At 41.5% G+C, this 13,272-nt stretch overlaps 3 protein-coding genes across 4 annotated transcripts; 2 read left to right on the top strand and 1 right to left on the bottom strand.

Moving 5' to 3' along the window:
- Positions 1–455: 455 nt before the first annotated feature.
- dnajc12 (DnaJ (Hsp40) homolog, subfamily C, member 12) lies at positions 456–3,824 on the bottom strand. Of its 2 annotated transcripts, none has more exons than XM_070916259.1 (5): positions 3,604–3,824; positions 2,692–2,770; positions 2,236–2,375; positions 1,990–2,134; positions 456–985 (listed from the first exon to the last, which is right to left on the bottom strand). In XM_070916259.1, the coding sequence occupies exons 1-5, from the start codon at positions 3,679–3,681 to the stop codon at positions 903–905; spliced, it is 525 nt and encodes a 174-aa protein (XP_070772360.1). In that variant the 5' UTR covers positions 3,682–3,824; the 3' UTR covers positions 456–902. The 2 variants fall into 2 exon arrangements, with proteins under 2 accessions (XP_070772360.1, XP_070772361.1); XM_070916260.1 differs by having other exon boundaries at positions 2,020–2,134.
- A 541-nt stretch (positions 3,825–4,365) lies between these two features.
- Positions 4,366–8,900, top strand: sirt1 (sirtuin 1). The gene is made up of 9 exons (XM_070915782.1): positions 4,366–4,711; positions 5,205–5,327; positions 5,491–5,726; positions 5,834–5,986; positions 6,360–6,507; positions 6,605–6,684; positions 7,374–7,557; positions 7,686–8,216; positions 8,480–8,900. The coding sequence occupies exons 1-9, from the start codon at positions 4,366–4,368 to the stop codon at positions 8,767–8,769; spliced, it is 2,091 nt and encodes a 696-aa protein (XP_070771883.1). The 3' UTR covers positions 8,770–8,900.
- Positions 8,901–10,682: 1,782 nt separating this feature from the next.
- On the top strand, positions 10,683–12,839 carry cacul1 (CDK2 associated cullin domain 1). The gene is made up of 8 exons (XM_070916425.1): positions 10,683–11,004; positions 11,218–11,344; positions 11,520–11,622; positions 11,697–11,792; positions 11,911–12,013; positions 12,274–12,363; positions 12,570–12,708; positions 12,800–12,839. Exons 1-8 carry the CDS (start codon positions 10,683–10,685, stop codon positions 12,837–12,839), a joined length of 1,020 nt encoding a protein of 339 aa, XP_070772526.1.
- Positions 12,840–13,272: the final 433 nt, after the last annotated feature.

The raw sequence follows: 13,272 nt of genomic DNA, 5'->3' as shown, positions 1-13,272 counted from the left end.
TTTAGCAGTGTCTGTTGTGTTGGATGATAATAGTAATGGTATACTGACATTTGAATGACCTTTACCTTTCCTTTCCCTCTTCTTCCTCAGGCCTTGCTCACACTGAAAACACAATAAACAATTCCAGCTATATTTATTTTGTAGCTTAGGTTGGCGGGTAAAGTGTGCTCTTAGATCAATGGATACACATTGCATACACTTGACATTTGGAAGCCAGTCTTGTTTACTACATTTTTACAATTATAGAAAATGTTTGACATGATGACATTTTCACTCATTTATAATCTACCTACACTTGAAAGAACTTTACAGTTACAATATAAACATGATGGTAGTAGTCAAATAATGTGAAATAATTCGAGTTACATTAAAAATAAGGGATATCATTTGTTTCCACAAAATGTTGGCTAGATGTTTTGAATTACTTCTGATTAAAATCACTGTAAGAGTACCGATGTCACGCAAACACACGATAGTAGTAATACACATAAGCAAAATAATGTACATGACGTGTTTCAGCTTTATGTTTCCAACATTAAGATCTTGACAGCAACACAAAAATACACATTACAGCATTAGAGGTACTCCAGTATCAGGCATGATCATATCTCCATTGTGTGGTCGTGAACATAATTCACAAAAGGGCAAGACTGCTGACAAAATATACTATTCACATAATCTAATATGCGGCTGTCTGATTTTTGTTTGACAAAGAAGTTCACACTTGCAACGGACACATTCAGAGCTCACAATTTCCAGTTTATGCGGCAAGTTTAGTGGAAGTTCACAGCCAGGCCACATCCACAGGAATTCACACCACATTTAACAGCGTCCCAACTGAAGAAGGATGACAACAAGGCACACAACACAAACATTTAAACAAAACTAAACTGCTGATGTATTTATATTTCATAATTTCTAAACCTCTGCAACAGGCTTGATGGTGAGTCAGCAGCCCAACGGAAACGTCGATGGCAGTAATCACCTAAGCAATGATGATAAAGAAAAAGTCAGTTAATTTTATAGGATTTAAAACTGTGTACACAATAGATACTCCTTGGTCGTACACAGTAAATAATGAATGGGACAGAAACAGTTCAGACCTGCAAAGGTAATACAGCAAGCAATGTTTAAACATTTTATAACGTAATACACATTATATAACAATTACTTGCTCAACAATAATAATACACTAGTGAAAAGGCTCTCATGAAGTCATAAAAAGTGTGATTCTTTTAACCACAACAGGTTCACATTTTCAGCCCATTTAGAGGTTCATTTTAACATTTTAATAAAAGGCTGAAGACTTAATAAATGATGTTATTCAATGGCCAAATTTCCTATCCAGGTTTGGAGCAGGCCCACATTATCCTGCTTGTCACCAAAGTTACGACTGACTTCTAACTTTCCAAATGTGTCTACACAGGCAACATTATCGTGCATGTTGTTGCTGAATCAGATTCACGTGTGTCGAGGGAGGAATGGTAATAGAAGGAGTCATGGTGAGCTGGTTAGATGAAGAGTTGCAGGTTGCAGTCCTCCTAGCCGTCCAGTAGGTACTGATTTTTCTGCAAACCCAGTTAACTAAAACAGAAAAGCAGCAGGTAGCCTACGCCTGTGGCCCTCTGGACTGATGCTGAAAACTAGATGAAATGAATGAAACCTACCAGCAGGGTCCTACAGACCAGTTTGAAACCACTGCTATGGCAGAAGATTATCATTCAATACAATAATATGTACACAATATGATTATATGATATACGATATGATTTAGAGCATTAAAGTGGTTGCCATGAAGGGAAAAACGCAGCACTTCACAAAAAAGGGGGTTAATACACAGTAACCTTTTTAATATGAGTGCCCCCTTTTTTTTATTGTCATTGTCCCTAATGTCACAGCAGAGGGACACTTAAGCAGCCCAAGTTTTTCCTCTAGTCACACAAAGTGCTCCTCTGAGTATCAAGTATCATGTGCCTTTCTGGTGCTTACTTGCGGATGGCATGGTATCATATGAAGGGCTCTTTGGTGCTTCTTGCTCACGATGAAGGTCCTCTGCTTGGGAAGTGGCAGGGATTTCTGCTGCTGAGCCCTCCAACATCGGTTCCTTCTTAGTTCTCACAGCCCAGTGCATTGACTGCAAATAGATATATATATATAATATATCACCAGCTTTCTCAGTTACACACATCACGCAGTATTTTGAAAAGGCAATACTAAAGTAAAGACATTACATACAGTTTTTACAGAGTCATTCAAGGCTTGCCAGTCATGAAATGGAACAGTGACGCCACTTCTTTTCCAAAGGTCATAGTTTTTTCTTTTGGTTTCATTGCATAAAACCTCTTTGGCTTCCTGCAACTTTTGGAAATCTGCCACTGGCAGAAAGAAGGAAAATATCAGGGTCAAAAATGGAACACTATGCTTACCAAATTAGGAGGAATAATACCCTCTTCTCTGCGTGCACTTGTAAGCAGCTCTCCATTAACATAATTTGCTTTGAAGTCAAGGCATCAGAAAGAGGCATTAACTGTTTGTGAGATACGTAAGAAAACTGAACAAAACATCATCCAAAAAAGGTATTTCACCTTGACTTCAAATCACACTTCTGGCTATATAATTTTTTTTATTTGTCAGCATTTTAAATTCCTGTTAAATACACACGTGTGTCACAGCAGTGGTCCACATATCTACCTGCTCTTGGGTTGTCTAGGTGTTTGTCTGGGTGACATGCCAAGGCTCGGATCTTGTATTCGTTGAGAATCTGTTCAGTCTGCAGGGTAAAAGATTAAATAAATATGATGCACGTTTGCCAATCTCATTCAGGAATCAGTCACTTATTTAATTTTTAAAAAGGACATTGTTCACAGTGGTAAAACACGGTCACATTTACACACATTTATGTGCGACTAAGAGGCCACAAACCAAATTCAATATCATTCTCATATTCAAAATATACCCAGTGATTTTCTCCTTTTTTCCCCCCAACATCTCTTTCTTGAATTTTCAAAATATTCAGGTATGCCTATACACAATATAAAATCACCATATAATATATAAACTATGAACCTGCTACTTTATGCTATCTTGAAAATCATATTGATCCGTTTATTTTGAGGTCTTCAAATGCATTGACTTAGTGCTGGTGTGACATGAGTATTGTTCTAAGTGTTGCTAGACAATGAAGACATCTTTCATTTTTTTGACGCATTTACGTTGTCAGAGCTTTGTGCGGTTAATGACATGTCTATATTTCATTGTATTACATTTAGTTATACATGTGGACATGCTGAAGAATGAATTATTTAGGACCAATACTGTAACGCAACCCACAGAGACACTGGATGACGCACGACTTCCCTCTCGCATCTTTTGCTGAAGCATCAACAGGTCTGTGTTGGTTCAGACTAACCTCTGGAGAATACATCATTCATGAATCTTTTGGCTGACCTACTTACAAGTTGCTGATCGTTGTCGTACACCCAGCATGAAAGTTACCTTCCACTTCTGAACTCTTAAGCCAGAATGTTTTGGTTTGTAGATCCAGACAATCATTGTGTCACCCAGCAAATAGGCTGATCCTTAAAGCCATTGGCCAGAACTTACCGACGACAATTCATCACATCCTAATAACCCGTAGTAATCCTCCAAGTCCTCTGGTTTGAGGTTCAAAACAGCCTCCATAAAAAGATGTTATAACGTGTGCGTGGTTTCTTGTAACGGAGCCGCTTCAGTGTCTGCTATCCTGGATGACGGCTGTCGGTTCAAGGGTCGCTGATGGGCTCCCTCTCGCTGCAGCTGTGGGTCACTCACTGACAATATTCTCAAAGTTCATCTTGTTATTATCGTTATTATAATTATTATTATTATTATTTTGTCAGCTAGCTTTGGGTAATTAATGGAGAGACTGCCAAATTGTTATTTTTTCAAGGGAGATCTCTCCTGAGTTGTGGGGGGAAAGCAGCGGTCTCTTTTCACCATACATGACGTATGCTGCATTCATGTGTCTAGCTAAAGCTCCCACTCTGCTCGAAATTTCGAGCATTTACGGGGGCATGAAATCAAGGCAAAGGTATCCTTAAGCAAAAATTATAAAAGATATCTATTGACACGGCTCACGTGCTTATCAAAACGTTTGACGTCTGCGTTTTACTCACAACTTAGTACGGTGATTTATGAGACCTTTGCTAAATAAAAACATCTGACAGTATTTGAAGGCAGCAATATTTTGTTATGGTTTTATGTCATTGACGTAAAAAGGGGGACGTTCCAGCCGTGACTAACTGGTGGAGAAGGAGTCACGTGCTCTATGCAAATGAGCCAGCTGTCCGGGAGGGAGGATCTGCTCAGCGGCTCTGCGGGCTGAAGATGGCGGACGGAGAGAGCAGTCTCGGAACGGCCTTTTCAGGCGCCTCCGAAATGGAAGAACCTGCCGCGAAAAGGTCGAAAATCAGTCCGGTGACCAACCACGGATTCAAAGTGGCCAAAGCAGGTCAAAACTCATGCGTCTCTGGGGCTACGGAGAGCTGGGAGGCAGCGGTGAATTGTGCGCAGCCAACGGAGAAGGAAGCAAAGCCGGTGATGGCGGTAGAGCAGGCCCCAGCGGCGCAAGGCGGAGACAACAATGGACTGGGATTGCTGGTCTCCGAGCCGCACAAACCAGTTGTGAAACTAGACGACAGCGCAGTACTTGGGACAACGGAGGAGGGTGCTGGTATGAAAAGACCCGGACCTTTAACAAAGCTTGAAGTATTTAGCTAACGTTACGCGTCATACAGTGGGCACTGCTTGTTTTACCAAGTTAACCGGCGAGTTTGAAACAGGAGAGAAGTTCGCTAACGTTAAACACGGTAAAGATATGTGGGTATTAGGAAGCGTGTTCTTCTCAACGGGACAGCTTCATCTTTTATATCGTTAACGTTAACGCTACAAAAGAAAGAGAGAAGTGCTTGTCACACCTCTTGTGGGGATTCCACGATTCAACTTAATTCCCTCACGGCACTAAACTTTGATAGCAACTTAGCATGTGTTAGCCGCTTTACATCTCCTTTCCCACTAATGTTCACTGAAGTTAATGTTGGCTTTAATTCACCACGCTGAGGTTGTTGACGTGGATGTTGGTTGTAACCGATCGTAGTGGTTATTAGAGATGGACGCCACTTATCTCCAGTTGTATTTGTTCATGTTCCAAACTTCTGTGTGCTCAGATTTCCTTGGACATGACGACCTCCCCTCCAACGGCCTGGCTGTCACACCGGACCACATCAATGACGAAGATGACAGGTCCTCACATGCAAGCTCCAGCGACTGGACTCCTCAACCGCAAATAGGTAACTATGTGAATTTAGGTAGCATTTGGCAAAAAGCCTTGCCTGCAGCAGCTTTTATTACTTCTCTGATATTATCTATTAAATAAGTAGTACATTATGATTGCACGCAGCGACACAGCATATACATTTTGGACTCATGCTGAGATGTTGCATTCTTGAATAGGTTCCTACAGTTTCATCCAGCAACACATTAGAGAGACTGATCCGAGGACCATTCTGAGGGATTTGCTGCCTGAGACTGTACTCCCACCAGATTTAGACGACATGACATTGTGGCAGATCATCATCAACATCTCAGAACCTCCAAAAAGAAAGAAGCGGAAGGATATCAACACCTTAGAAGATGTGGTCAGGCTACTCCATGAAAGTAAAAGGATCCTTGTGCTGACTGGTGCTGGGGTATGCATTTACAGTAGTATACAGTGGTAATATTACATATTGTGATTACATAGTACCAATGTTCATGCTATTAAGTCAGAATGCTTATATGCCTTTGTCTTCTGTAGGTGTCAGTTTCATGTGGAATACCAGACTTTCGCTCCAGAGATGGAATTTATGCACGGCTTGCTGTAGATTTTCCTGATCTTCCAGACCCTCAAGCTATGTTTGACATTGAATATTTCAGACGGGACCCAAGGCCCTTTTTCAAGTTTGCTAAGGTTTGTTCATTGCTCCACTTGCTTTTGTGCAAATCAAAGTTTATGACAATGCATCAAAAACACCAACTAAAATCCTGGTTTGTGATGGGATAAGATAATACACCTTGTTAAAAGTATTTATTCAAAACCAAACATGCTCACGTATCATGCATAGATACACAGATACACTGTTTACCCTGGAGCACATAGATGAGACAAATGCCCTTTGCATGAAGAAGGTCTATGAATAAATGCCTTAATGTAGTAATATATGGTGCATGAGGCCCTTGTGTGGCCCTTGATTTAACTTGAATGTAGCATAAAACTGGGTGATATGCATGATTATAGCATGCTTTTAGTCCACAAGTGAATGAATGCATCCTCTGTGTTACAGGAGATCTACCCTGGTCAGTTCCAGCCTTCACCCTGTCACAAATTCATATCTATGCTGGATAAGCAGGACAAGCTGCTGCGCAATTATACACAAAACATTGATACATTAGAACAAGTGGCTGGAGTCCAGCGGATTATCCAGTGTCATGGTAAGTGACACCGCTAATAGATCTTGGATCTTGGTTATTTTTTGATATAGTTCTGTTCATGGTGATGATGAAAGGTCATTAATAACTTTTATTTCAGGGTCGTTTGCAACTGCATCCTGTCTTGTCTGTAAACACAAAGTGGATTGTGAGGCTATAAGGGAAGACATCTTTAACCAGGTATTTATCCATGACAAACTGATCCAAGATATCACATTTATATACACTATTGGACACTGCATCATCAAAGTCACAGACAGTCACAAGACACAGCAACTTTATTAACAACCTTAACAAGCAACTTCCAGTGAAGAATCCAAGGAAGCTGATCTGTGCACATGTGCTGTGTAAGAGATTTTATGTATGTAACTTGGCGTTAGCACTGGTTCCAGTCCAGGGGTGGGGACCTGGAGGAGCAATTTGGAGTGAAACTAAAGATGAATTGACCCTTTTCACAGCAGAGATTTTGACTTACCAAACACAGGTGCAACAGATAACCATTATTAATTGCTGCATTGCATGATTTTCTGTAAGGGAGCCATTGCTGAATATTTGCTTAACTAGATACCACCAGCGCTAAAAAGGAAAATGTGTATTGTTTTTATTTTCTTTGTTTTGTAATTTGGGTCTTTTTTGTAAGTCATGAACATGTTTTAAAATGTGGTTTTCAGCTCCAGCACAAATTGACTGTAGTGAATACCCCCAGGCAGAGAAAATATAATTAAACATACCTTAAATAAACAAATCTCCCCAAAGATTTTGCACCATCCATCAGTGCAACCCCTATCTAAGTAAAGATGACATTTTGCACGGCATTCCTTTCACACAATATTTTGTTGTTATGCTAATGATATTAATTTGTCCTGCAGGTTGTCCCTCGTTGTCCACGGTGTTCAGATATTCCCCTGGCAATCATGAAACCTGACATCGTCTTCTTTGGAGAGAACCTTCCAGAAATGTTCCACAGAGCCATGAAGCAGGACAAAGACGAGGTGGACCTCCTGATTGTCATTGGCTCCTCACTTAAAGTCCGACCAGTTGCCCTCATCCCAAGTATGTTTTGTTCAGATGAATGGATTTCTGTTTTCTGTAAGATGCATGCAGTGATCAATATGTTTCATTTATGCTTACAGTAAATCCAAACAAACAATACATAACCGTTTTCTCATCATCCCACCCAGACTCCATTCCTCATGAAGTGCCTCAGGTCCTGATCAATAGGGAGCAGCTGCCTCACCTCAATTTTGATGTGGAGCTACTTGGGGACTGTGATGTCATTGTCAACGAGCTCTGTCATCGTTTGGGTGGAGACTTTGAGCAGCTCTGCTACAACACTGTAAGACTCACAGAGATCACAGAGAAACCCCCACGGTTACTAGAACAGCCACCAAATGAGGCCTTGCCTGCTTCCAGCGCCGCAGCTCAGGAGGAGCAGCAGAAGCAGCACAGTACAGACTCCGTAACTAAGCCTTCAGAGGAGACAGAAAGTCCGAATGTCACAGAGACTGCTGGTAGTAATGTTACACCTCCAGAGCCTTGTCCAAATGCTCAGTGTCCCAGTGAAGAGACGGCTGAGCCTTTAGAGTTATCAGCAGAAGACACACCAAAAGAGGAGGGCGGCGAAGTAAAGAGCCAAACCTCCAACCTTGAATTCCGTAGACGATGCTGGATGAGTCGAATCAACAGAAGTCCAATCAGCAAACGCCTTGAGAGTAAGCTTTAGGCCATGGTAGAGAGAACAACACAATTTACTCTAATTAACACATTTATTTGGAATGTATGTAAAGTGAGACACAAGTGTGTTTAAACACGTGCTGACCCCGTTTCTTTTCCTTCATACAGCAGGCAAATGCATGCGAATCCAAATAATCTAAAAGCCTAAGACATTGAGTAGATAGCACATAGATATACAATGATAGATTTTCTCCAGATATTGGTTTCAGCACTGTAAATTGTTTGTATTGTTTCCCTACAGCAGGGCAGTACCTGTTTCAAGGACCAAATCACTACATCTTCCACGGGGCGGAGGTTTACTCTGACTCTGAAGATGAGACGTCGAGCTCCTGTGGGAGTGACAGTGACGAGTCTGAATGCAGCGCAGATGGGATGGAAGAAGACAGCGAGCCGGAGGAGGCCTGCACACTAGCTGCGGATGGAGAGACCTGCCTCAGAGACACAATACAACACACTTTAGCCAATGAGGCCACATCAAGTGTGCAGACAGACAATACTTCTGAAAAGACTCAGAGCACCACACACCTTTAAATGTAAAGTACACAGTCGACAAAGCACTAATTGTCTTTTTTTTTATATATATATATATATATATATGTTTCGTATATTTTTGACTCATCAACCTTACTATTATTTTTCATAAAGCTGAAATTGCGTGACAACTTTGTGTGAATATGCAGCACGTTTGTTTTCCTTGTTTTTTTTCTTTCTTTCTGGTCCCATGCATTGTGTCTGAAACCTCATACTGTATACTACTTACTAAATAGAATGCAGTAGTTGTTTTTCTCTTGTGCTCATCTCACTTTGCATTCACATTTTCAGAAATGTAGCCGATGCTCTCATCTACTGCAGCGTACCTTGAATGCAACACTAGATTAAGCTTTAATTCCTTAATTGCAGTCATTACAAGCGAAGACCTCAAACGTCCCAGTCTGTAGTGTGATGTCAGCTGTGGTCTAATGATGTGTTTTAGAGTTGGTTCATGTTACCATTGGGAAACATGTAAATACATATGCCTACTGCCTGCTAAATAGTGGGTACTATGAGTTTCAGACACATACATAAATCTTCAGATGATTTACTTGAACACGTTGTCTAACTTGCAATATGAAAAACTCCATCCATGGGGGTAAATGCTAGAAAAACCTTACTCTTTCATTTTAGGCCAAAGAACACTTTATCAACACACTCCTACGTGGTGACAAGCTTTGTATGTTTAACCTGTCATTTAAATCTTGGAAAAAATACAACAATTGACACGGTGTTCCCTCTGACATGTGGCAGCTACTTTTTATGGTCAAGCTTCTTATTTTTGTACTCTGATGTGAGACATACTCATCAAAGTAGTAAGATGATAGTTTTTATCTGTACAAAGTTATACTAAGTTGTAATATTAAGCCTTAGGAATATGTTCAATGAGTTCACATTGAAAAATGGCACCCCCCCCCCCCCCCCCTTCATATTAAGCTGGTTTTGTTGCCCATGTCACTTTTTATAGCATATAAAGTTAAAACAGTTTATTTTTATCATACAGGAGTCTGCTGCCTGTGAAGATTAAGTGTTGGTAGATATTCAGTCATATTTGAGCCAATGTGACGTTAAATGTCTACACCAACATAATTCACTTACCATTCACATGGTAATGTTTTGTTTACGGTTTAAAGAAATAAGAACTTTTTACATCATTTTAGTTGTTAACTCTTCTTCTCTGGGTCTCAGTAAAAAAAAACAAAAAAAAACAATGAACAACATTGACCATTCATTTTTGTTATTTCATACACACTCGTTCCAGGTGTTCACATCACTGTCTTCAATTTGAATGTACAGGCGTGAGTAGTGCGCCACCTAGCGCCGCTGAGCTCAACCTGATACTTCCTCGCTCCACTTTACGGGGTTTTCAAAGAGTGTAACTGGAGTGAGAGGGTTTCTGCGAGAGACAATGAGTCACATTTCAACATTATATTCTGATAAAGGTGTCTTTATAACATACATACAGTACAGTATGTAAGGATTTAACCTTAAAAGGTGTCGGGCGAGTATGTGGATTACTATCGCTACAAGTTCCTATTTGCGCATGCGTCGTACGGTAATATGAGGTTTCAACCTTTCATTTAATTTAGCTGGAATATCAAGCTAGTCAATCTGTTAACGGTTGGTTCATTAATATTAAAACTTTAAACAGCTGTACGCGGTGCAGCTGGATGAGCTTTACATAAACGAGGCCTAGGAACTCTCTTTGTTTAACCAAAGTCCTTTGAACTACATTTCCCTGTTTTCTCTCAGCTGTCCGGTGATACGACGTGTCGTAAAAATTCAGCTAACAACAGCAAAACCGAGATGGACACCGCTAAAGACGTTTGACAGTTTCTGTCTTTATCCTTATTTGTTATCTGAAATGTTTATGTAGTGACACCAGGCTTCGGCACACAGGAGCGGTTGTAAAAATGGAGGCCATGGAAGATGACAGTTTGGACATAAAAGACGACCATAACCACAACTATTGTGCGAGTAGCAGCAGTAAAGTCCGCACGTATCTGAGAAGCCAGCTGTCGGATGCAACGACGGTCCCGCAGCCCGTCTGTCTACCGGTGCCGGGAGGAGAACCGGGTACTCGACGAGCTAAAGTGTGGTCCGGCAGCACCGGGGGGTCAAAGTTCATGGACTCGGATTCAGGCAGCGAGAGCAGCGAAGTCAGCGAGACCGACTGCACGGCTCCGCCAGCCGCCGTCGAGGGAAAATTCACCCTCGATTCTACTTCCAAGTTCCGTAAGTTCACTTGAAGCAGCAGCACCGTGACAGCATGGCCTGGTGTCCTGTAGTTCCTCAGCAGCTCGGCCTGCTGCTATATTACTCATGCTTGTAGACTGGTGCCCATAGCAGCAGACCACCATCTGTTAGGGATGGTGGTTTTGACCAGAATCAAGTAGCCTGATGTAACGGGTCGTTTCAAACCTGACCAGCTCTCCTCTCTTCACTCAGTTCTGAATGCCATGGCTGTAGAAGACTACCGGAAAAACCACTGGCCAAACCTGGAGAAGGCAATCGACCGTCTGCTGATCCAGAACCCCACAGACCACATCTCTGTTTCGTATGCACAGATATACAGGTAAAGGGATGTTGAAACAGCACACACACGTGAGCTAGGCCAGGTTTCTCTGCAGTATGGGATTTCTGTTGCCTCGGGGAGCCCCATAAAGCTGCCAAGTGCATCACTGGTGATTTTATTTAGCCTGAAATGCGGAGTTTCTGTCTGAGTTTCTCTTTTGCTTTGGTTTCCCCAGTTACGTCTACAAGTGTGTTTGTCAGCAACACTCTGAGCTGCTCTACAATGATTTGACATTGAAAATAACAAGTCATCTGCAACAGGCTTCCTCCCATCTACAAGTAAGGAAATGACTATATACAGCACATACAGAAACTATCAAATTGTCTGTAAACACTTTTATTATGTTTTCCAGGCCAGCCCACCTGAGAACTTCATTGAGAACTTCAACGTTGCGCTGACACAATACACAGCTTCTCTTCAATGTATAGTTCCTGTGTTCATGTACCTGGTATGCATATTTATTGGTCTTTTTTATCTGTTGTAAAGACAACATAGAACTCGGTCTATTAAGTGAAATTTCTATCACATTCCGCCTCTGGTATTCAGTTTTGTTTGAATGTTTTCAGAACAAGTTCTACATCGAGTCGAAACTGAACAGAGACCTAAAGGAGGATCTGATGAAGCTGTTTGCCGATCACGTTGCAGAAAAACACGTGAACACACTGATGCGTGAGTGTGCTGCCTTTACTTAAAGCCCTGATGGCGGTCGTGACATTTGAAACATTGCTCCTCTACTCGTAATTGTGAACGTGTAACAAAAGTTGTCACCAAAAAATCTCCCTTTGCCCAAAACCAGGACAGATTTTTGTCTCATCTAATTGTGCTGCGGTCTCTTATCCTGGAGTCCCTTAGAGAAGACTTGATTCCTTGCTGACACAAATGACCTCTGAAATACTTGTGTTTTTATTGTTATTTTTCTTCTTGTTCAGCTCTACTCATCAAAGCTCATTCCATGCCATTTCAAGTGCAGCCATCTACAATGGCCAGTGTGGTGAAAGGCCTCTACAGCCTCCGCCCAGGTGTGCTATGTTCATTGTTCGTATGTGTTCTGCTGCCAGAAAGCTCTTTTGCATTTAAGTGCGTCTCTGCTCCAAGCAAATGTAATCCTTTTGCCTCAACTGCAGCAAACAAAACAGACATATTAGTTTATTTCTCCACCAGCATTCAGAATAAGCTGCACCACGTGTGTTCATCTGTTTTATAGGTTTTTGGTCCCCTCTTTCAGATTGGGCCCAGTTAGCCCCAAGTCTCTTCTCTGGGTTTATTCCCCAAATCAACCCCCCTGCTGTGGAGTCTCTGCTGCCTGACTACGCTGCTCATGACCAGAAGTTACAGTTGGAGCTCTCCATGAACGGATTTCCACGGTCAGTTTTCTGAGGCTTCAGTCTCAGATAGTGACAGTCTGAATACTTTTTACACTTGAAATCATTGATGTCATGTGTTCTTATTTTCCAGAGGCGACCAGTCTCGCAAACGGGCCAGCGAAGACTCCTGATAGCTGGCTGCGGAACTATCACTGTGCCTCCCACATCTTTATCACGAGTTGGCTCACTGCACTAGGTTTAATGTTGACAATGTGTCAGTTTCATCTCTGTCGACTTCAAGGTCACAAAAACACTGTGAACAACAAAGAGAACATGATGTTGAGTTGTTGAGCAGGAGCTTAATCTCGCTGCACTTAAAAAAAAAAAAAAAAAGAGAAAAAAAAGCACACAGACTTCCATTATGGTGCTTTCCTCTGTGACTATGATGCACCCAGCTTCAGTATTTGGGGGATGCTGCTGCGTGCGCTGAAATGGTTTTCCTCACGTTCTCTTCATTTGAAGAGTGCCTTCAATGGTGTCTGTTCTTATCGGATAACGAGGGATAGGCTGATGATGGGTATTTCATTCCTAACCTTTAACATGGAAGTGTCTTTTTTTGATAGA

Source organism: Enoplosus armatus, chromosome 12 (genome assembly GCF_043641665.1).
Source record: "Enoplosus armatus isolate fEnoArm2 chromosome 12, fEnoArm2.hap1, whole genome shotgun sequence".
NCBI lineage: Eukaryota > Metazoa > Chordata > Actinopteri > Centrarchiformes > Enoplosidae > Enoplosus > Enoplosus armatus.
This window is presented reverse-complemented; position numbering and strand designations above follow the sequence as displayed.